A 21,366-nucleotide genomic window follows, 5' to 3' on the forward strand; every position below is an offset into this window, starting at 1 on the left:
TCATGTCTCACATTCATAACTCTTAAGCAAGCAACAATGGAGAGAGACAAGGTCACTGGAGAATAAATAGCAGCAAAAGCTCTTAATGATCTATCATTCTCGACAACCCCAGGCACCCAGCACCAGCCCGGTGACAAGATCATTAATAAAACTCTGCAGGAACGCTATCGATTGCTTTGATGGATGATCACAGGTAGCAAATACTGTAAAACACCTGGTTGTCACACACTAAAATGAGTAGCTTGACTCACACCTCAGCACGGGGACCCGGCTGTGACTCTGCTGGGTTTTCTCCTCGGTGGCGGCTTTCACAGGGAGGGTGGTCAGTGGTGCAGCCCTCGGGTGCCGGCAGCCGTGGCTGCAGCCCCCAGTTTGGGGCTGCCATCCATGCTGGACCCCCATGGCTCACCTCCACTCCCCCACTGCTGTTGATCCCTATAGATGGGACCTGTTAATTAAAAGCCTCATTAAAGCACCTCGTCTTGGTGCCCCAGCGCCCAGGCTGGGAGCTGAGCTGCCTGGAGATGGGGTTTGGTGACCCGGTGCCACGGGATGAACCCAGAGACCTGCTCCATCCCCGCACCGCTGGATGTGGCCCCAGGACACCTACACAGCCCAGGCACTGGGGACAGACGGGGTCCCCAAGGCCATGGGCTTTGCCACCCCCACGCTGTATCTGTCTGGGGAGGGGGGGGGGAGCCTGCACGCGTCCCCCCCACAGCTCCAGACGCTTCGCTTGCGAGACACGTCCGCATTGACGGTCTGATCATATGTACACAACCATTCAATTACCCCATAATGGCTACAGGCTATTAAGCCATCAATCTCCTTCATTAAGGCCTGCCAGGCCCGTCCCCGACATCGCGCAATAAAACCATTAAAACAACAACAACAACCCGAAGTAGCATCTTTAATGCGTCGGATGCAACGCCGACCCCACCGCCGATGCTGGCCGTCCTGCAGCGTCCCCCGCCCCGCTGCAGCATCCCACAGCCCACCCTGGGGCACCCGGGGACCCGCTCACCCCGAGCAAGGTATTGCCTTGCGGGGGTGACCCCAGGGAGCTGGGGGCTGCCCACACCTCCGTGCCCCCCCAGCTGCTCCCAGCAGCTCGCCCCTGCCCCGGGCTCAGCGGGCGGCTCAGCACGCCGGGACCTGCTCTCGCTCTTTATAGCTGACATTATCTTTTATTGCCATATAAAAGCCGAAGCTCCAGTGGCTTTATGGCTGCTGCGCCGGCGTTTGGCACCTCGCTGCTCGGCTCTGCGCTCCCGGCTGCTCGTTCTCCCCATCACTGGGCATGGTGGGGACGGGGCACTGCCCAGACCCCCTGCACTGGGGCCACGACTGGTCGCACTGCACCCACATTAGGGACACAACTGGCCCCGTCACCCACAGTGGGGGCACAACTGGTCCCAAAACCAGCTCTTGCACTGGCCTGGGTAGATCAGAGGGTGTCAGCTGGGAAGGGAGACCTGGCCCCCCTAAAATAGGGTGACGCTGGCATGGCAAGGGGAGTCATAGGCCTGGGCTGGTGCCATTTGGACCCAGCGTCTGTGGGACCTCAAGTCTCTGCACCCCAGTGGGAGCCCCACTTTGCAGGGGGAGAGGGGCAGGGGGTGGCGGTGCAGGGCCAGAGGTCGGGGGGACGGGGGTCCTGCTGCCGTGCCGCAGCCAGAGCCATGCCACAGGCACCAGGCGGCTCCCGTGGCCGGCAGCACCGGCACCACGGCCTGGGACTGGCACCTTGTCAGAGCCCATCACGTCTGCCACCCCCGCGCCCCCACGCCGCGGTGCCGGTGGCAGGGAACATCTGCTCGGCCGCCCCGCTGCCGCGGCACGTTAGGGTCAGGGGCAGCCGCCAAGACCCCCCAGCCAGCGCTGCCAGGGCAGCTCCTCGCGTGACACTGATGCAGGGTGGCAGGGCGAGTGGGGTGGACGGATGGGATCGGACAGACAGACGGGTAAGTGAACGCCGCTGCCTGTGCCAGGGCCCAGCCACGCCACGGGTCACCGGTGCCCCACGCTCACCCGCTCATGGCGCGGCTCCCTGTCCCCTCCCACTGTCCCCGGAGACACTGAGACAGCCCTGCCACCACCCCTCAGCTTCTGGAGACGGACAGAAGACACCCTGCATCCCACGTCCTGCATCCCCTGTCCCTTTTCCCACACCTTGCGCCCTACCCCCGTGTCAGTGCCCCACGCCTTGCCCCACGAAGCCTCGCACCGGGGGGGCACCAAGGGCACTTTGTCCCAGGAAGGGGAGCGGTGCTGGCCGAGCAGGGGTCCCCGCAGCAGCCCAGCGGGACGTGGCGAGGCCACCGGTGTCACCGAAACGCCGCACCTTCCCTTGCCGGGCCCAGGGCTTGGTTGCCCGGGGGGGCGAGGAGGCTCCCCGGCCTCCCTCCGCCCTGCCCGGGTGGGGTGGCTATCCAGCCCTGCTGCAGCCGGGACCCCCGGGACCCCACGCCGGCGGGCGGAGGGCGCTCCCCGCTGCGGCACCCCGGGCGGCGGGGACCGCCGGTGTCGGGGCCGGTGGCCGGGACGATGCTGCCACCTGGTGCCGCGGCCTCGCGGCGCCGCCGGGACCGGCCCCGGGGGGTCGGGGGCAGCAGCGGGACCGGCCCCGGGGGTCGGGGGCAGCAGCGGGACCGGCCCCGGGGGTCGAGGGCAGCAGCGGGACCGGCCCCGGGGGGTCGGGGGCAGCAGCGGGACCGGCCCCGGGGGTCGGGGACAGCACCGGGACCGGCCTCGGCGGTCGGGAACAGCGTCGGGACCGGCACCGAGTGTCGGGGGCAGCAGCGGGACCGGCCCCGGGGGTCGGGGACAGCGTCGGGACCGGCCCCGGGGGTCGGGGGCAGCAGCGGGACCGGCCCCAGAGGTCGGGGACAGCGTCGGGACCGGCACCGAGGGTCGGGGGCAGCAGCGGGACCGGCCCCGGGGGTCGGGGGCAGCAGCGGGACCGGCCCCGGCGGTCGGGGGCAGCACCAGAGGCTGCAGCAGGGGTCAGGGCACAGCGCCGGGACCGGCACCGGCACCGGGGCCGGGGGCCTTGCCGGGGCTCCAGGAGCAGCCCGGGGCCGCTCCGCCCCGTGGGACCCCGCCGAGGCCGGGACACGGCGGGACGCTGCCGTCCCCAGCCCGAGCCCGCACCGGCCCTGGCCCCGCCGGCGGCGTAAGCGGCGCCGGCACCGGGCGCGGCCGGGGGGCCCGGGCGGGCTCGCCTCGACGCGGGGCGCGGCGGAGCGCGGCGGGCAGAACCGATCCCGGACCTGGACCCCGTCCCGGTGCCGGTGCCGGACCAGCCGCGGCGGGGGCAGCGGGGCCGGTCTCTCCCTCCCCGCCCGCCCCGTCGCGGCATCCCCCGGTCGCGCCCGGCGACAGCTGCCGCGTTCCCGCCTGCCCTGCCCCGGGGGCCGCGCACCCCCGGCCCCCCGCCCCGGGCAGCGGGGACCCCCCCGCGCCCCCCCGCGCCCCTCCGCATCCCCCCGAGCCCCCCGGGCCCGGGCCGGGCCCCGCCGCCCGCCCCGCCGGGCCCCGCCGGGCCCCCGCCGGGCCCCCGCCGGGCCGGGGCTGCGGGCTGCCGGGCGGGGGGCGGCGGGGACAGCTGCCCGGCCGGGGGGGCCCGGCCCGCCGGCAGCACATGTGCTGTCACTCAGCCAGCCCCGCGGTTATTTTAGCTCGGGGCCGGCGAGCGGCTCGGGGCTGGCGGCCGGACTGCGCCCCGCTCCGCCATGGGCCCCCCGCTCCTCCTCGCCTGCCTGCTCGCCCCCCTCTGCGCTCGGGTAAGGGGTCCGGGGAGACGGGGAAGGGGTGGGGATGGGGACGGGGATGGGGACCCCCCTGCGCCGTGCCCCGGGAGGGCCGGCTGGGATGGGGAGCCCGGCTGCGGTGCCGGGGGGCGGCCGGACCCCGGAGCCCGCAGAGGCACGTCCCTGGGGGTGGCGGGGATGGGGGCGGGGGTGACGGGGGCTTGGTGCCCCTCTTGGGGCATTTCCCACCCCACAGATGGCGGCGGCAGGGGGGAGCCTGCGGCTCCGGCACGCTGCGGGCGTTGGTGAACCGGGAGATGGGATTTGGGGGAGGGTTAGGCGCTCAGAAACACCCTGCTCCCCGCTTTCCCACCCCAGCTGCAGTCCCAGACCCCTCTGCACCCCCCTGTCCACGCACGTTCCCCCAGAGCCCCTCACCGCAGTCTCAGGCCTGAGACACATGGGGCTGTTGGGGTTCTGGCCTGGGCCCCACGGCCGGGTGCTCAGGGCAGGGGAAGGAAAGGGGACCTGCAGGCCCCCCCCGGCAGCAGGGCCCCCATCGCTGCCCACCACCCTCCCCATCCACCCCGAGCTCCAGCAGCCTCCCGGGGAAGGGGGGGGGTCTCTCCTGGGGAGGGCACAGGGACAGCTGGAGGCCGCAGGCAGCTCCCGTCGCAGCCCCAAAACAAGCCCCTTGTCCTGCCCACCCCGTGGGACCGGCACGCAGCCCCCTCCCCTGCACAGCCCCGCACCGGCCCCAGGGCCCCCGGCACGGCCGTCCCCGCTCCCCGCCTCAGGCAGGGTGCAGACGCGGGGCCCTGGGGCACCCCGGGGCACCCCAGGGCACCCAGCAGCGCAGCCAGATGGGTGCAGACGTGGATGGGTGCAGACGCGGGTGCAAGGCCTGGCGCTGCCCAGATGTGCTCCCTCCCCGGGGAGGGGACAGCGGGTGTCCCCAGGGCCCGGGACGAGGGTGAGCCCTGAGGAACGTTGCATAGAGCCGAGGGGTGGGGGGGCTGCAGGCAGCCCCCCATGCTGCAGCCCCACACCACAGCTCCCTGCCCCCTCCCAACCCCCATCTCCCACCCCCCACTCCTGCTCCCCACAGCTCCGGACCCCCATGCCACCCCCCCCCCAATTCCCTGACGCCCCCAGCCCAGTCACTCATGGCCCCTAAACCTATCCTAGCCCCCACAGCTCCCTGATCCCCATTGTAGCCCCCCCATAACTCCTGCTCCCCCAGTCTCCATTCCTAATCCCCCCTCACAGCCCCCAGCTCCATCCCAGCCCCCCAGCTCCCTGTTCCCCCCCCAGCACCCCGGCTCTGTGCCCCGGCCAGGCCACCCGTGCAGCCTAAACAGATCCCTGACCCTTCCGCCCTCGCTGCCACGTCCATGCGGTGACGGTGACGTGGGCTGGGGCCACGCCAGGCGCTGCCAGCCCGGGGTAACCCCTTCGTCCCCACCGCGGGGGTCCTGTGGGGCACAGCCTGGCCGTGAGGTGCGGCCGTGCCCGGGACAGCACCGGAGTCGTTTGTGGGGCACCCCTTCCCGTCGAGCCCGGCAGGACGCCCATCACCATCACACCAGGATGTCAGGGGACCACCGGCATGAAGCTCCTGGGGGAGCTGGGTGGCCTCTCCGCTCTCCTAATCCAAACCCCATCAGGGGGTGCCAGCACCGTGCACCCCGGCACCATGCACCCCGGCACTGTGCATCCCGACACCGGGCACCCAACCGGGGTGCAAGGCCCTGCCCACTGCCCCAGCATTGCACCCCACTCCGGAGGTTTTGGGGGTCACCAGCAGCACCATGTCCCCCCCACAGGGTGCCAGCCCAGCCCAGCCGGGTGCTGCAGCCCTGGGCAGCCCCCAGGCCTGGCGGCAGCACGAGGGTCCGCGGCGGGTGAAGAGGGCCTGGGTGATCCCCCCCATCAGCGTCTCGGAGAACCACAAGCGCATCCCCCACCTCCTGGTGCAGGTAGGCAGGGAGCCCCCCACCCTCTCTTCCAGGCGGCGGGGTGGGGGGTACCCTGGGCAGGGGGATTGCACAGGGGCACCCCAGGAGGGGGACGTGGCATGGGGGGAGACTCAGGGGAGAGGGGGACCCCAGGTGGGGGACAGACCCCCAGCCTCGGGACCACCAGCCCTGCTTTCCCTGGGGCAGATCAAGTCGGACAAGCAGCAGCCCGGGGGGGTGATCTACAGCATCAAGGGGCCGGGGGTGGACGAGGAGCCCCTGGGCATCTTCTCCATCGACAAGTTCACCGGGAAGGTCTTCCTCAACGCCATGCTGGACCGGGAGGAGAACGACCGCTTCCGGGTAAGGATGCTGCCCAGCCGCCCGCAGCCCCCTCCGCAGCCCCCCCAGCTGGGCCCCGACCCACCCGCTCTGCGCCCGCAGCTGAAAGCCTTCGCCCTGGACCTGGGCGGCGTGACGCTGGAGGACCCCACCGACCTGGAGATCATCGTGGTGGACCAGAACGACAACCGGCCGCTCTTCCGGCAGGACGTCTTCACGGGGCGCGTGGTGGAGGGGGCTGAGCCAGGTGGGTCCAGCCAGGGGGCCGGGGCTGGGGGGGGCCGAACCAGCCCCCACACCGGCACCCACCGGGGCGCTCCTGCGGCCGCAGGGACCTGCGTGATGACGGTGGATGCCACTGACGCTGATGACCCTGACACGGACAACGCGGCGCTGCGGTACTCCATCCTGGAGCAGGGCTCCGCCGGCATGTTCGGCATCAATGCCACCACCGGCCAGATCTGCACCGCACGGCCCGGCCTCGACCGTGAGGTAGCGGGCAAGGGGGGGTGCGGGCGGCACCGGGGTGGCACCGGGGTGGCACCGGGACTGGGGGCACCCAGAGCCCCCCCAGCTGGTGAAACCACATCTCCAGCCATGAGCAGACCCAGGCGTGGGGATAGGGTGGGTGGCCAGCAGCTGGGGGACCTCTGGGCTCCCGGGGGGCTGGAGGGTCTCAGGACCGGCCCCCCCTTCCTTCCCTGCAGACGGTGGGGGTGTACAACCTGACGGTGCAGGCAGCCGACATGTCCGGGGACGGGCTCACCACCACCGCCACAGCCGTCATCTACCTGGAGGACATCAACGACAACCCTCCCGAGTTCACCAAGGAGGAGGTAGTGGCCGCGGATGGGTGGGGGAACGTGTGGGGGTCAGCGGGGTGGGAGCCAGCCCCCGCCCCGTGGGCACCGGCATGCCAGGGGGGCAGGCACCAGCCCCACACTGCTCTCCCCCAGTTCTCCATGGAGGTGGAGGAGCAGGCGGCTGGCGTGGACGTGGGCAAGGTCTTCGTGCACGACAAGGACCTGGCTGGCTCGCCCAACTGGCTGGCCAAATTCACCATCCTGGAGGGCGACCCTGAGGGCGCCTTCGCCATCCGCACCGACCCCTACACCAACGACGGCGTGCTCTCCATGGCCAAGGTGGGCGCGGGGCAGCTGGGGGGCTGTGGGGGGGTCCCATGGCTCAGCTGACCTGCGGGCCCTCTCGGCAGCCGCTGGACCACGAAGTGCGGGACCGCTTCGAGCTGACGGTGTCGGTGCAGAACGAGCAGCCGCTGGAGCCCGCGGCCCCTGCCAGCCCCCGGGCGCTGGCCACCGTGCGGGTGCGGGTGCGGGATGTGAACGAGGCGCCCGTCTTCCGCGAGAACCCGCGGCGGGTCAGCGTGCTGGAGGGGGCTGCCCCGGGCACCCCCGTCACCACCTACACTGCCAGCGACCCCGACACCCGCCAGCTCCAGACCCTCACGTGAGTCCCAGGCTATGGGTTTCGGCACCCCATCCCCTTGCATCGCCTCCTGGCACCCGCCGCGCTGTTTGCAGCCTGCGGCGGGTGTTTCACGGGGGTGATGGCGTGCACCCCCCCTGCGCCCACAGCTACACGCTGCTCTACGACCCGGCGGACTGGCTGCAGCTGGACCCCCACACCGGCACCGTCCGCACCAAGCGGGAGCTGCTGCACCCCTCCGCCTTCCTGCAGGGCGGCTGGTACATCGCCCTGGTCCTCGCCCGCGATGACGGTGAGCGGCCCCCCCCTGCCGTGCCCCTCCCTGCCGTCCCCCCCTGACCCCTCTGCTCTGTGCCCCCAGCCGAGCCCCCGCTCTCCGCCACCGGCACCCTCTCCATCGAGATCCTGGAGGTGAACGACCACGCGCCCCTGCTGCAGCCGCCGGCCGGGGTGGTCTGCGGGCGGCCGGGCCGTGGGGGGACCCTGCTCCTGGGGGCCACGGATGACGACCGCCCCCCCCACGGTGCCCCCTTCCACTTCCAGCTCAGCCCCCAGCACCCCCAGCTCGCCCGCAACTGGAGCATCACCCGCTTCAACGGTGAGGGCCGGCCGGAGGGGGGCTGCTGCATGGGGGGCCTGGGGGGTCCCCGCTCACCCCCTGCCCCTCCCGCAGTGACCCACGCGGTGCTGGCCGTGCTGGTGGAGCTGCCTGAGGGGCCCTACTCGCTCCCGCTGCTGCTCCGGGACTCGGGGACCCCCCCGCGGGAGCGGCAGCAGCTGCTGAACGTCTCGGTGTGCCACTGCGGCCGGGACGGCACCTGCGAGGACGGTGTCCTGGCCGCTGCCACCGCCGGGGCCGGCATCACCCTCGGGGCCCTCACGATCATCCTCGGCAGCAGCATCCTCCTCCTCCGTGAGTGAGACCCCCCACCAGCCTCACCCCCGCCCCTCCCAGCCCCCCATCCTGCCCCTGCCCGGCACCCCAGCCCCATGCCCTACCACGCAGTGCCAGTCCTGGCCACCCATCCCAAACCGCACCAGCACGCTCCGTCACCTCGTCCCCCACCCCACCATCACCCCGTCCTGGTCCAGGACACCTCACCCGGTCCCTACCCGTCACCCCCAACACCCCACCCCAGCAACCCCTTCTGACCCCTACCAAGACCCCCCTGACCATCACCCCATCCCACCCTATCACCCCCTGCCCAGCATCTCCCCCCCCAAATCCCTACCTGCATCCCTGTCCCGCTGTCCCAGCCCCACCAACTGCATCCCAACCCAACCAGCACCCCCATCGCCCCATGTCCCACCTGCCCAGTCCCCCCAGTTACCCCACGCCGTGCCCACCCACCCTCTGCCCGCAGTGCTGGCGGGGCTGGGGGCAGCGCGGGCGCGCGGGCGCCGGCGGGCTCTGCGCAAGGGGCTGCTGCAGCGCTCGCGGGACGACATGCGCGACAACATCCTCAACTACGACGAGCAGGGCGGGGGCGAGGAGGACCAGGTGAGCGGGACCTGGGGTGGGGAGGGTTCCGGGGGGGGCCCACTCCAGCCCCACACCCCTGACCCCCTGCCGTCCCCGTAGGACGCCTACGACATCAACCAGCTCCGGCACCCCGAGCTCTTCCCACCCCGGGCCAAGCCGCCGGTGCGCAGGGATGCCCCGCTCAGCTCCGCCACCCCTCCGGCCCCCCGCAAGCTGCCCAGCAGCCCCTCCGACATCGAGGACTTCATCAACGAGGTGGGGACGGAGGCCGGCACTCCCCTTACCCCCAGCCCCCCCATCCCCCGTGGGGCTGACGGTGGCCCCCTGTCCCCGCAGGGTCTGGAGGCGGCCGACAGCGACCCCAGCGTGCCCCCCTACGACACGGCCCTCATCTACGACTACGAGGGCTCGGGCTCAGTCGCCAGCCCCCTCAGCTCCATCGTCTCCAGCCTGACGGACGAGGACCAGGACTACGACTACCTGAGCGAGTGGGGGCCACGCTTCCGGCGCCTGGCCGACCTCTACGGGCAGTAGCGGGGACGGGGGGGGGGGGCAGCAGGGGGCTTGCACACGCGTGTGTACGAGATGCCCTGATGCAGCGGCTTTGCATGTGGACATGCACAAGATGCCCGGCTGCAGGGGCTTCGCACACGCGTGTGCACCAGGTACCCAGATGCGGGGGCTTTGCACACGCGTGTGCACCAAGAGAGACCTCAGTGCGGGGGTTTGCACGCCTGCGCGCACCCGCAGACCCCGCGCCCGGCAAACTGCAGGACGGCAGAGGCCGAGCGCGCAGGCAGCCCTGGGGGGATGCCCCGGGGAAAGACCCTGTGGAGGCAGGGGGGTGAGGAGCCCCCCGCTTCCCCCATAATAAAGATCCCAGAGAAGGGGGCCGGTGGCAGGGGCACCGGCGGGGCCCCCGACCACGCCAGCCGCCCGTAGAAACAAGGCACTTTTATTGGCAGCCCGCGAGCGCCAGCCACAAACCCCCCGGGGGGGCATCACCCCCGCCCCAGGTCTCCCGGCACGGCTCCTCCTGGGGCAGGATCCGGCCCCACCGAGGGGTGGGTGGGCCGCTCCCCCGCAGCCCAGCTATCACACACGTCCCGGGTGCACCCCGCCATCCCCGCAAGCACCCATGGATGGGGGTCCCGGTGCTCCGTGGGGGTCCTGGCACTGTGCTCAGCCCCCCCAGCAGCAGGGAGACCCCGGGGAGGGCACAGCTACGTCTCGCGGGGGGCGGCCGGGGAGCCCAGCATCCTCTTGGTGGAGGCAGCGAGGCGGGAGTAGTCGTGGGGGATGCCGTGGGGGGCGAGCAGGGGCAGGTGGTCCTCGCGGGGCGGCCGGTGGAAGAGGGGGGGCCGGCGCTGGCTCTCGCCGTCCTGCAGGGACTGGGGCAGGCTGCGGCCCTGGCTCTCCGGCAGCAGCATGATGCTGAGGACGGCGAGGATGGCGAAGGAGGCGAAGACCACGTGGTGCAGGAAGAAGCCGCGGCTGTTGGGGATGGCGGTGATGGGGGCGGCCGCCTTGCCCACGAAGCTGGCCCCCACGATGAGGCCCAGCCCGGCACCCCTGTTGGGGAAACATGCTCAGAGGAGGCCCGGGGGACCCTGCCCGGGTGCCCCCCCACCCCAGCACCGCACGGGGCGGGTGGCAGCTCCCCCCCCTTACCTGACCACGGTGGGGAGGACCTCGCTGGCAAAGAAGATGCTGAGCATGGTGACGGCATGGGAGGCGGTCATGCCTACCACGGACAGGGTCAGGACGATGAGGTCCAGCAGGTCTGATGGGGGGGGGGAGCACCATCAGGGGTCAAATCCTGCAACACCCCCCCCCAAGCATCCTGTTCCCACCCCCAGCCCCCCAGCTGGGGGCTGCATCCCACCGCAGGGAGGGCGGGGGTCCCCCCTCCATCCTTACACTGGGTGAGGGCCAGCAGCAGGAGGGAGGAGATGCCGGTGAGGACGGTGCAGAGCAGGAGGACGGCGCGGCGCCCGAAGCGCTCGGCCGTCAGGTAGACGAAGAGGCAGGCGGCTGCCTCGGTGCCCACCAGCACAAAGTAGGAGGAGAAGAAGCGGGGCAGGTGGGGGGCCAGGTTGCGGGTGAAGCAGTGGCAGATGCCGGAGCCGATGAACCTGTGGGAGAACGGGGTCAGGGGGCCACAAGTGGGACCCCCCCACACCCCCACACCCCCCGCCTGCTCACGCCGCGAAGCCGAGGATGACCCCGTTCTTCCAGATGACCCTGGTGCTGAAGATCTCGCAGACGGCGTGGTACCGGGGCTGCGGGGACCCCTCAGACAGGGACTCCAGCTCTGCCAGGACAGGGGGACCCGGGTTAGAGCCAGCACCGTCCCACCGCCCCTGGCACCGCAGGTTTGGGGAGCGGGCCCGGCGGCCGCATGGCCCTCGGCAGCCCCCGCCACGCACCCGCGAGGAGGCTCTCCTGGTGGCAGGAGCCGTCGTCAGAGCTGGGGCCGCTGCTTTCGGCCAGCGCCTGCAGGGTCTTCCTGGCCCTCTCCAGCTGCCGCGTGGCCAGCAGCCAGCGCGGCGACTCCAACAGCAGCGCCGGGCACCTGGGGCGCGAGCGTCGGCGTCGTGGGGCTCCCCAGGGGCCTGGCCCCCCTCCAGCGCCGACCCCCCCTTCCCGGCTTCAACGCAACGCTGCCCAGAAACCCTCAACTTCAAACCTCAGCAAACATTTACCCAGGGAGGGGGGTCCCCACGCTCCGCCTGGAGAGCCCCGGCCAGCCTTTGATCCCCACCGCGGCCCCGGGCAGGGCTCGGCCCTGCCGCGGGTGCCAGCCCCCTCCCTGCGCACACAGCCCCCCAGCCCGGGGGGGTCCTTACCACCAGCAGGCAGCCAACAGAGCCAGGATCATGGTGACGGCACCCTGGAGCACCCGCCAGTCGCGGCACAGCACGGCCAGCCCCGGCAGCAGCAGCTCCCCGGCAATCCAGAAGAAGCCGGCCACCATCGTCACCCCCAACCGGTGCGGGGGGTCGCACAGCTCCAGCCCTGGCAAGGGGGGGCGAGGGGTGCACTGTGGGTTCCTGCACCCCAGAGCATCCCCGGTCCCCACGCCGCCGCAGGCCCCCGCCAGCACACTCACGTGCCACGTAGAGGGAGAGGAAGGCGCCGGCCAGCGCCGCCCCGAAGAGCAGCCGTGCGACCAGGACCATGATGAAGTCCACGGCCAGTGCCACGCCGAGGCCCAGGGGCACCGCCAGCACCAGGGACACCACGAAGGCGGGCCGGCGGCCGAACCTGCCGGGGGACGGGCCGTGAGCGGGGCTGGCAACGGTGCCCCCCCGCCCGGGGGGGGCTGCCCTGGGGACCCCTGGTTACCTGTCACAGGCCAGGCCGGCGGCGACGCTGCCCAGCGTCCAGCCCAGCAAGTGGGTGGTCTGCTCCAGGGGCACCTTCCAGCGCGAGGCGCACACCAGGTCCCACTGCGGGCGGGGGGGGACGTGGCGGGGGGGGCTCTGCATGGGTTTTCCCAGCAGATCCCCCCCACGCTGCCCGCAGGGCTGGGATGGACGGGGTCAGGAGCCCCAGGAGTAGCCTGGGGGGCTTCTGGCCAGCCCCCACCCCGCAAGCAGAAATGTGGGGCTGGATGTGGAGGGACAGTGCTGATAGCCCTTGGTGCTCTGTCCCCTGTCCCCCCCCAACACCCCTCCCCCCAGGGCTCCTCCCGGCCACCCCCAAAGCCCCTCCACGGGGGTCTCCCACCTCCTCCCCCCGAGGACCCCTCTCCCTTCCCCAGGATCCCTGGTCCCCCCAAGCAAACTCCCTCTCCCCCCAGACTCCCCCACCCTTGGTGCTCCCCTGCACATCCAGGGCTTTCCTGTGGGACCCTTGCTGGGCTCCCCAGCTTGCCACCCCCCTCGGCCTCCTCCCCAGCCTGCTCTTCCCCCCTCCCCAGGCATCCACCCCCATACCCCCCCCCAATAGACCCCTCCTCTATCCAGGGGACCCCCCAGCCCCATCCAGAACCACAAGACCCCCCGGCCCCCGGCCTCCACCCGACCCCGACCCCGGGACCCCCGGCACCCTCCCAACCCCCCAACCCCGGGACCCCCGCCTCCCTCCCACCCCCCCGACCCCGGGACCCCCCGCTTCCCTCCTACCCCCCAACCCCGGGACACCCCCGGCACCCTCCCAACCCCGGGACCCCCGCCTCCCTCCCACCCCCCGACCCCGGGACACCCCCCGCCTCCCTCCCACCCCCCCGCTTCCCTCCTACCCCCGCCTCCCTCCCACCCCCCGCTTCCCTCCTACCCCCGCCTCCCTCCCACCTCCCCCCACCCCGGGACCCCCCGCCTCCCTCCCACCCCCCGATCCCGGGACCCCCCGCCTCCCTCCTACCCCCCGCCTCCCTCCCCCCCCCCACCCCGGGACCCCCCCTCCCGCCTCCGCACCTGGGTGACGAGGTTGGAGCGGAGGCCGGCGGCGGGCAGGGCGTAGTGCCAGCCGCGGGTGCAGGGCCCGGTGCCGTTGGGCCGGGCGCTGCCGGGGCCGGGGCCGGGGCCGGCGGGGCGGTACCGGTACCGGTAGAGCTGGCAGGGGCTCCAGCCGCCGCCGAGGCGCGGGACGGCGGCGCGGAGCAGCGCGGCCCCCGCCAGGCGGCGCAGCGGCGCGGGCAGGAGCGCGGCGTCGGGGCGGCAGCGGTGGGGGGGCGCCGCGCCCAGCGCCCACCCCAGCGCCCAGCCCAGCGCCAGCGCCGCGCACGGCGCCCACCCCCCCGCCGCCCGGCGGCCCCGCGGACGCGACCCCCCCGCCGCCATCACCCGCCGCCGCCGCCGCCGGGGATCGCTCGGGCTCGGCGCGGGCAGGTGGGGGCGGCACCGGAGCGGACCGGCCCCCCGCGGAGACCGCCCCCGGCCGGCCCCCGCCCCGGCCGGCCCGGGCTCCCCCCCCGGCCCTACCCTCCTTAGGCTCCGGGGCGCGCCCGTCCCGTTCAGGCCCCCCCACCCCGGTTCGCCCTCCCAGCCCCGGTTCGCCTTCCCAGCCCCGGTTCACCTTCCCAGCCCCGGTTCGTCCCCCCAGTCCCGGTTCGCCCTCCCAGCCCCGGTTCACCTTCCCAGCCCCGGTTCGTCCCCCCACCCCGGTTCGCCTTCCCAGCCCCGGTTCACCTTCCCAGCCCCGGTTCGTCCCCCCCAGTCCCGGTTCGCCCTCCCAGCCCCGGTTCACCTTCCCAGCCCCGGTTCGTCCCCCCACCCCGGTTCGCCTTCCCAGCCCCGGTTCACCTTCCCAGCCCCGGTTCGTCCCCCCAGTCCCGGTTCGCCCTCCCGGCCTCGTTCGCCCCCCAGCCCGGTTCACCCCCCAGCCCCGGTTCACTCCCCCAGTCCTGGTTCATCCCCCAGCCCCGGTTCGCCCCCCAGCCCGGTTGGATCCCCCCTCTCCATGGCGCTCCAGGCCAAGGCACCCTCTTGGCACTGGGGGACCCCAGGGTCCAAGTGGTGCCGGGGGTCCCAGGGGTGCAGCCGGGACCCCTGGGACCTCCCACAAACGCACCCGGCTCCCCCTCAACCTCAAAGGGGGCCAGTGGGGTCTGGGCCCCCCGGGAACTGGTCAGAGCCCCACTCGCACCCAGTGCCGGTGAGCCCGTGGGAAGAGCCAACGAAGCAGCCCAGTTGCAAACGAGCTTTTTTTCCTCTTCTTTTAAAAATTTATTTACGAACACGAGCTCTGAGGGGCAACAGCACCGCTCTGGCGCTCGGCTCTGGACACGCAACGGTAGAAAATCACATCTGCGTTCGCTTTTTGTCTCCCGCCGCGGCAAGTCGTACAGCCAAAAGGACGGGGCTGCCGCGGCGGCACAGGGCCCTCGGTGCCCAGCACCGTGTACGCAAACGACGGTATAAAAAAGACATCGGTGTGTTACAGACCAGGCAGCCTCGCCGCCGCTCGGCCCACGGGCCACCACCCAAGTCCGACCAGCACCAAGAGAAGGTGGGACCTGGCCTGGAGGTGTCTGCACCTACGTACGTGGCCAGGAGGAGCGGCACTGGGGCCGAGGTCTCTGGCTCAAGGACTGTGGAAAATTCCTCAACCGGCTGCAAAGCTCGCGGCAGCGAGGGGGGAGCCGGGTGCGGAGGCTCCTGGCACGGTGGCTCCTGGCACAGCGGGTGCTCTTCTGCTGGGGACCCGTGCGGCTGCCCTGATGCCGGCAGCGTGAGCTTGTGCTGCCTGCTGCTGCCTGCGCCCTGCCAAGGGCTTGGTGCTCCACATGCTGCCAGACCTTCTCGTCTGCAGAGCATTGCGTGCGTGGGGCTGCCTGGGCTGAGCAAGAGCCGGCACTGCCGAATGAGGCAAACGGGGCTGAAAAGCGTTCTTGGATTCAGCGAGTGCCCTCCGGTCCCCCCAGCCAAGCCGTCCCAGCAGAGGAAGAGGAGCTAAATCGCATTTGTAACCTCCCCGCTTCCAAAAGCGGCAGCCGAGACGTTCAACCAGCACGCGTACCCGGCAAGACTGAACAGAAGCAGCGGGAGAACCAGGCACCGACAGCAGGCGTCCGCGGTGGCCAGCCCCTCGCCCCGGCTGTGCCAGCCCGGGGTCGGCAGCTGCGGGCAGGGAGGCGGCACGGGGGTGCGGGCAGCCGGGCTTCCTGCCTGCCGGGAAAGGCCGGGCAGCAGGCGCAAGTGAGGCACGGAGGTCTTGGAAGAGGCACTTGAATCTGTCTCCAGCCACGTCCCTGCGAGCTTGTACTTGAGGACCGACTTTGCCAACTGCATTAAGCCCGGGCTGGGTTACGGCTCTGCCAAGAGCTGCACATCCAACGCAATCCCCCGCAGAAGAGGCCGCGGTGCCGGCACGCAGCAGCAGGATGGCGGCAGGAAGAGCCGGCGCCCTACCCAAACTCAAGTCAAGCATCACCAAACCGGTGGCTCCTTCCCACCACGGAGCAGCCCCAGCAGAGAGCAGACCCACAAACCTGCCCAGCGTGCGTCCCCAGCCCCGACCCGGGCACCGTGCGTCCCCAGCCGGGAGGAGAAGCCTCTCCGAGCTTCTCCCAGGCCACGGAGGAGAGGGGCACGCTGGGGGCTGAGCACAGCACGGTGCCACTCCTCCTGCAAGACGCAGGCACGATCTTTCCATGGGATTACAGACTTCTCTGCTCTCCGCACGCGTGCAAACACCGGGGCCAGTCCCAGTGGGGCCGGGGTCCCACCGGGCGCTACGTGAGCCAAGGCCTCGATCCTCTGCAAGAGGCAGGGTGGCCCCTTCCCCTCCGGCCGAGCCCACCAGGCTGGCAGCAGCACCCTGCTAGGTCCAGCTAGGTTTTACACCTCAGAAAAGCAATTTGAGCCAGGCTGGTGCTTGAAAACAAGGGAGCGCACATGCAGCGTGCACGGAGAGAACGCAGAGCGCACAGGGAGCGTGCGTGGTGGGGCTGCCTCCAGCCAGGCGCAGGGCTGGCGTCAGGTGGCACAGCCGGGAGCCCCGTCTGCCGTGCAGCACCATCCTCACCAGCCGCATCCAGCAAGGCCCCACGAGCAAGAACGCATTCAGCCAACGGGGCAGCCATGATCCACGCAACCCATTTCTGAGGTTCAGTACTAAAAAGGACGGAAGAGAAAAGGAGGCAGCTGGGAGCACGGCGGTGGCTGGTGCAGCGCCCTGGGAGCCCGACAGGCGCCCGTCCCCAGGCACACGGGGCGGCAGCACCCCAGCACGAAGCGCCGCTGGCTGAAAGCCCTGCCACAGGCTCCTGGGCTCCAGCTCACCCTGGCAGCACCGTCCCAGCTGCCAGGAAGCCATCTCCCTGCCTGCCCTACCAGCAACCGGCCTCTTGATCCGGAAAGCGCCGAGCACCGATGCCCCAGCACGACAACCTGCAAGCCTGGGGCAGCGCTGGGCTCCACCCGTGCTTCTCCAAGCTTTGCAGCCCCAAAACACCAGCTCCTCGCTCGCAGCTGCTACGGCTACACAGGGTCCGTAACACTTGCCAGCCCGAGCCCCAGTGTCATCTGTCACGTCGCTCTGTGGCCCCGCTGGCAAGTGGCACGGGGGGCTCCCCTCTCTCCCCGCCACAACTGGCTGCCTGGCCGCAGGGTCGGCACCGCTGGCTTTCCAATTCCACCGGACGCAAAAGGGCAGGGGAAAGAGGAGAGAAACGACACGGGGTTAAAAACCAGGTCAGCATCCGGAGATCTCTGCAACACAGACCGCGGGTGGGACTACCTGTGCGTACCTGAGCGCATCAGACGGGCTTCCAAGTAACACTGCACAACGCCTTGGCCCTTATCTTTTCCTTGAGAGGGAAAGTGCTGCCTAGGGTGAACTGTACAGACAAAGATAATTTTAATTAATTTATTTATTTCTTTACACATAACTGAAAGTGATGTTACAGTACATAAGTTATTTACAACTGTGCAGTAATGTGTTGCAAAATAAATTATCTAGAAGGCAGCAAAAGTACATTGTTAATGTATATAAAAACTGTACAGCATTTATGGGATACAATTTTTCTTTATATGAGTATTGGCTCTGTAGTGTTTTCAAGTTATGTTCTCAGAAAGAGAAACGAAATGCCCAAGATTAAAGGAAAAAATATATAAACCACATGGATTTTACTCCATTAAAAACACAGTTGGCAAAGTCCTTTCTCTGCGTCACCATTTCCCCGCCCGCCGCCGGCCGTGCCGCCCCGGCACACGGTGCGCAGGCAGCTCCTCTGCTCTTCCGAAACGGTGGCGAGCGGCTGCTGCGGGGCGCTGCGGGCGCACCCTGCCTCCGCAGCCCGGAGCCGTCCACACCTTCAGAGCCGCGTCTGCCCAACTTGGACGCTGTCTTTTTTTTGTTTCTAATTGGTTTTTTTTGTTTTGTGTTTTTTTTTTTTGTTGTTTTTTTTTAGACATACCCAGGATGGAACGAGAAACTCAAACACCCCCCCCTCCCCCCATGGTTTCCTACTGCAGCTTCTCCAAGAGGAGATCCACGACCGGTGGAAAACAGAGAGCTGGAAATCACGGTGTTCACAAGTACATGAATCACGTGGTTGCTGGCCCCGCTCAGCAGCTTCTGCAACACGCAAACGGTGTCCTTGGCCTCCTCCCTCCACGCCTCTGCCAGTCTCTTGGCCGGTGAGTGCTTGCTGCCCGCGCAGACCGGCTGCCTCCCTGCCGCAGCAGCCGGTTGGAAAGGAGATGCGCCCCGGCCCGCTGCCTGGCGGAGCTGCCGTCAGTCCGGAAGCGAGGGACGCGTTGTGAAGAAAGTGCAATTATTTTTCTTATTGTTTTGTTTTCTGCCGATAGCTGCTTCCTCCTCCTCTGACCAGGGATTCATCAGCAAGCGGTAAGGGTGAATGTGAGCTCGACCGCCCGACCTCGGAGGGCTCCCGTCCTTGCCAGTTTTCAGTGATGTCTCCTGGTTTTGAACTGTCATGCCGGCAAGAGCACAAAGTCATCATTCACATCGACCATTGGCACATAGAACGAGGGCACCTCGTTCACGCAGAGGGATTTGTGCCCCGCGGGGTCCAGCTCCTGCACCTTCAGCTGCCACTCCATCCTTTGCACTGCGTTCAAGGCGGCAGCTTCGTGTTGCTGTCGCATGAGCAGGCATGTCTGGATCGGGGAAACAAAACCAAGCAGAGATGAGGGGTGAGGGGGAGAGGGCAGGAAAGGCTCCTGCTGCCCGTCCCACCCGGCAAAGGCAGGGGCCCTGCAGCCATCGCCGTGGGCAGAGCGGCAAGCGGAGCGAGGGATGCAACACAGCCTCGCAGGAAGGAAACCGGGACTTGGGACGTCTGCTGAGCCCAGTTCCAGCAGGAGCAGGGGCAAGCCCAAAAGGGCCTCGTGGGGCGGCTTTTGAAGGCTCATAAGCACTCAGAGCACTGACCCCGCTGGCGACAGCCTTGGCAGACAGTCCCCATCACTGGTCCTCGGCTGCCCCGAGAGCAGGGTCCCGCTCCCTTCACGGGAGCTGCCAACTCCCTCTGTGTCACCAGCTGGAAGCGCAATCGTCCCTGCTCCCTACCGTGCCCGGGTTTGCCACTCAGAGCTCTGCACAGCACTCGGGAAAATCATTGCATGGGCTCCTGCCACCTTGAAGTCTGCCATAGGTTTTGAGCTTGCTGCAGCATATGTTGCTGGCAAAGAGCAGGCCCCGAGGGTTTAACTGACCGAGAAAGCTCCAGACCACATGGCACGAGGCAGAGTGACAGCCAGCCCTAAGCAGAACGTGTCTCCCTTCCCCCTTTTTGGAACCAGCAGAGGCAACTGCGCTCCCCTAGTCCCCGCAGAGGCTCCCACCTCTCCGCCGTGCCGTGCACAGAAGCGTCCCCCATCGTGTAACGCTGCCCAGACCACCTCGGGACGCCTGCTTCCGGCGGATTTTTGGAAAGCACAAAGGCAGCTTCCAGGCTACAGCAACAGCCGGGACCCCTCTCAGGGAAACCCTCCCTGAAGCAGGCAGAGCAGCAGGACCTGCTGCTGCCCACACGCCGCGGCAGCAGCCCGGAGCACCGGGGCTCCCGCGCCTCTCACCTTCATTCGATCGTACTTGTCATCCACGTCTTGCAACCAGGAAATGAACTGTCGCGCGTTGAAACGGTCTCTGACCGATTTGTTTTCGTCTCCCTAAGCAAAAAACAGCAACAGGGAATTACATGGTAGAGTTGTTTTCTTAACTTTAAGCAGTCACAGGTCTCACAGGCCATATTCAAACCCCTCTTAGGGCACACACTCATCAGAAACAAGAAAGGTGCCTGCAGCGAGGGAGAATAGAGCACGCTGCTCCCAGCTGCTCTTGCAGCCCTTCGGCAGGAGCTTCAGCCTCAGACAGAGATGCACACACACGTGTGCATGCACTCCCTGGTTTTGCTTGCTTTGCAGAGAATTTGTCTGTGCCAGCCCGTCACAGCACCCGCACACCTCTGTCTCCTTCAACTCATGCCCAAGATCGTTACATCTTCCCTGTAGAAGCACAGACACTTGGCTGGGAAATGCCGAGGGATAAATCAAGGCTCCTGGATCAATACGCCAGGTCACTAATAAATTCCAGGATCCTGTGCCTGCACAGGATGCCTCCTGCAATGCAGCAGCGTGCTTCCCCGAGCAGCCGGGCTGGCGGCAGCTGCGGTGCGCAGGCTGCAGAGGGTGCTGGCGGGATGGCTCGGGACCACCGCAGCCGCACGGCCACCGGCTGCAGACGCCGGACACGATTCCCCCTTCTCCGGCACAGAATGATGCGAAATCGAAAGAAGAAAGGACCACTTTTTGTGGGCCGTGAGACAGAGCCTGGCTCTTTCAAAGCCGCTATTCAGACACAAATCAATTTAATGGCTCTCTCCCCTTCCTTCAACAGGAAAAGATATCCCAGAGCGTAGTAAAATAAACCTTTCGAGTGTGCAGATGATCCTGATCAAGAAGGAAGGCAGAGGGTCCTGAGACTCACTGATAAACACGAGTCCTCTGCTCCTAAAGAGACACGATGCTCCCCGTATCCCCGTGTTCCCGGATGTATTTCCTTCCCCGGCACGCACGTTGGGTATCCCAGAACATGCGACACCAGAAACGGAGCCAGATTAGGCAACCTGGGGACATGCTGGGGAGGGCTCCTGCAGGATGTCCTGCAGCTGTGTGCCGCGGTGGGAGACGGGCACCTGAGCAGGGAGAGCGTTAGTAACTGCTGCCTACATCCCTCCCTCCCTTCCTCCGTCCAGAAAAGCACCGTCTCCCTTGGGGTCTTTTGCACAACACCTCTGAGACACTTCTTCACCACCAAGACAGGCACTGACCTGATTTTCTAGAGGCATGTTATAGACCTCGGAGTCCAGCAGCATGGTGCAGGCACTGAAGGGCACAGCCTGGTTGGCAATAGTCCTTGCTGCCCGACAATGAACTCTCAAAATCTCCTGCTCACAGGAGACGATGAGCTTCTCCTGAGGAAGAGCAAACGAAGCAGTGAGCGTGGCAGCCTCAGTTTCCCCAGCAGAGGAAATCCGGGACCTCTTCCCCAGCAGGAGTTTCCCCGGTGCGCTCCCTTACCCGCTCTATGCTGTGCTGGAGCCGCAGCTTCCCCCGGACAGCTTCCTGCTGCTTGAAGAGCTCCTTCAGAGGCTCCGCGAGTGACGGCGGCGGGGCGATCTGCGGGCACACGACGGCAGAGGGTTAGAGCCAGCAACGCTGCTGGGTGCGCAGCCCACGGGGGCTGCCTGCTCCCCCTGCCACGCAGGGCCCTGCCTGCGGCACGGCCTCGTAGCTGAAATGCAACTCGGCCAAGGGCTCGGAGTGGGAGTCGGTGTCACCCTGCGGGGTGCTGTACGGAGCTGGCCGGAGGAGAAAGTCTGCCAATGTCCTCGGCAGGCAGGTGGCAAAGGAGAACGTCCTGCCAGTGCTCAGACCACAGCAAGGGGTGAGACAACAGGGCGAGAGGC

General features: G+C 68.6%; 3 protein-coding genes across 8 annotated transcripts in view; 1 reads left to right on the forward strand and 2 right to left on the reverse strand.

Moving 5' to 3' along the window:
- Positions 1-3,734: 3,734 nt before the first annotated feature.
- On the forward strand, positions 3,735-9,515 carry CDH15 (cadherin 15). The gene is made up of 14 exons (XM_072872925.1): positions 3,735-3,785; positions 5,579-5,731; positions 5,918-6,073; positions 6,155-6,299; positions 6,384-6,544; positions 6,760-6,888; positions 7,009-7,194; positions 7,266-7,519; positions 7,648-7,790; positions 7,860-8,096; positions 8,172-8,411; positions 8,863-8,999; positions 9,081-9,236; positions 9,318-9,515. The coding sequence occupies exons 1-14, from the start codon at positions 3,735-3,737 to the stop codon at positions 9,513-9,515; spliced, it is 2,346 nt and encodes a 781-aa protein (XP_072729026.1).
- A 357-nt stretch (positions 9,516-9,872) lies between these two features.
- SLC22A31 (solute carrier family 22 member 31) lies at positions 9,873-13,817 on the reverse strand. Of its 2 annotated transcripts, none has more exons than XM_072872289.1 (9): positions 13,403-13,817; positions 12,330-12,433; positions 12,094-12,248; positions 11,831-11,999; positions 11,411-11,556; positions 11,187-11,295; positions 10,902-11,116; positions 10,653-10,764; positions 9,873-10,475 (listed from the first exon to the last, which is right to left on the reverse strand). In XM_072872289.1, exons 1-9 carry the CDS (start codon positions 13,766-13,768, stop codon positions 10,205-10,207), a joined length of 1,647 nt encoding a protein of 548 aa, XP_072728390.1. In that variant the 5' UTR covers positions 13,769-13,817; the 3' UTR covers positions 9,873-10,204. The 2 variants fall into 2 exon arrangements, with proteins under 2 accessions (XP_072728390.1, XP_072728388.1); XM_072872287.1 differs by having other exon boundaries at positions 9,873-10,553.
- A 3,817-nt stretch (positions 13,818-17,634) lies between these two features.
- Positions 17,635-21,366, reverse strand: part of ANKRD11 (ankyrin repeat domain containing 11) — a 160,311-nt gene continuing 156,579 nt past the window's right edge. For all 5 annotated transcript variants that reach the window (XM_072872559.1, XM_072872560.1, XM_072872561.1 and 2 more), the window contains 4 exons: positions 20,978-21,076; positions 20,728-20,871; positions 19,475-19,567; positions 17,635-18,553 (listed from right to left, as the gene is read on the reverse strand). In XM_072872559.1, coding sequence (XP_072728660.1) covers positions 18,368-18,553; positions 19,475-19,567; positions 20,728-20,871; positions 20,978-21,076 — 522 coding nt within the window. In that variant the 3' untranslated portion in view covers positions 17,635-18,367. The remainder of the gene's footprint in view (positions 18,554-19,474; positions 19,568-20,727; positions 20,872-20,977; positions 21,077-21,366) is intronic.

This window comes from Ciconia boyciana, chromosome 9 (assembly GCF_034638445.1).
Source record: "Ciconia boyciana chromosome 9, ASM3463844v1, whole genome shotgun sequence".
Taxonomy (NCBI): domain Eukaryota; kingdom Metazoa; phylum Chordata; class Aves; order Ciconiiformes; family Ciconiidae; genus Ciconia; species Ciconia boyciana.

Excerpts from the sequence above, each read along its gene's own strand:
- CDH15 (XM_072872925.1), top strand. The coding sequence starts at position 3,735 with ATGGGCCCCCCGCTCCTCCTCGCCTGCCTGCTCGCCCCCCTCTGCGCT. Across the intron at positions 6,889-7,008 it reads CCGAGTTCACCAAGGAGGAG|TTCTCCATGGAGGTGGAGGA; the intron begins GTAGTGGCCGCG and ends GCTCTCCCCCAG. Across the intron at positions 7,520-7,647 it reads CGCCAGCTCCAGACCCTCAC|CTACACGCTGCTCTACGACC; the intron begins GTGAGTCCCAGG and ends CTGCGCCCACAG.
- SLC22A31 (XM_072872287.1), bottom strand. The coding sequence starts at position 13,768 with ATGGCGGCGGGGGGGTCGCGTCCGCGGGGCCGCCGGGCGGCGGGGGGG. Across the intron at positions 11,117-11,186 it reads GTCATCCTCGGCTTCGCGGC|GTTCATCGGCTCCGGCATCT; the intron begins GTGAGCAGGCGG and ends GTTCTCCCACAG. Across the intron at positions 10,765-10,901 it reads GCTGCTGGCCCTCACCCAGT|ACCTGCTGGACCTCATCGTC; the intron begins GTAAGGATGGAG and ends CCCCCCCATCAG.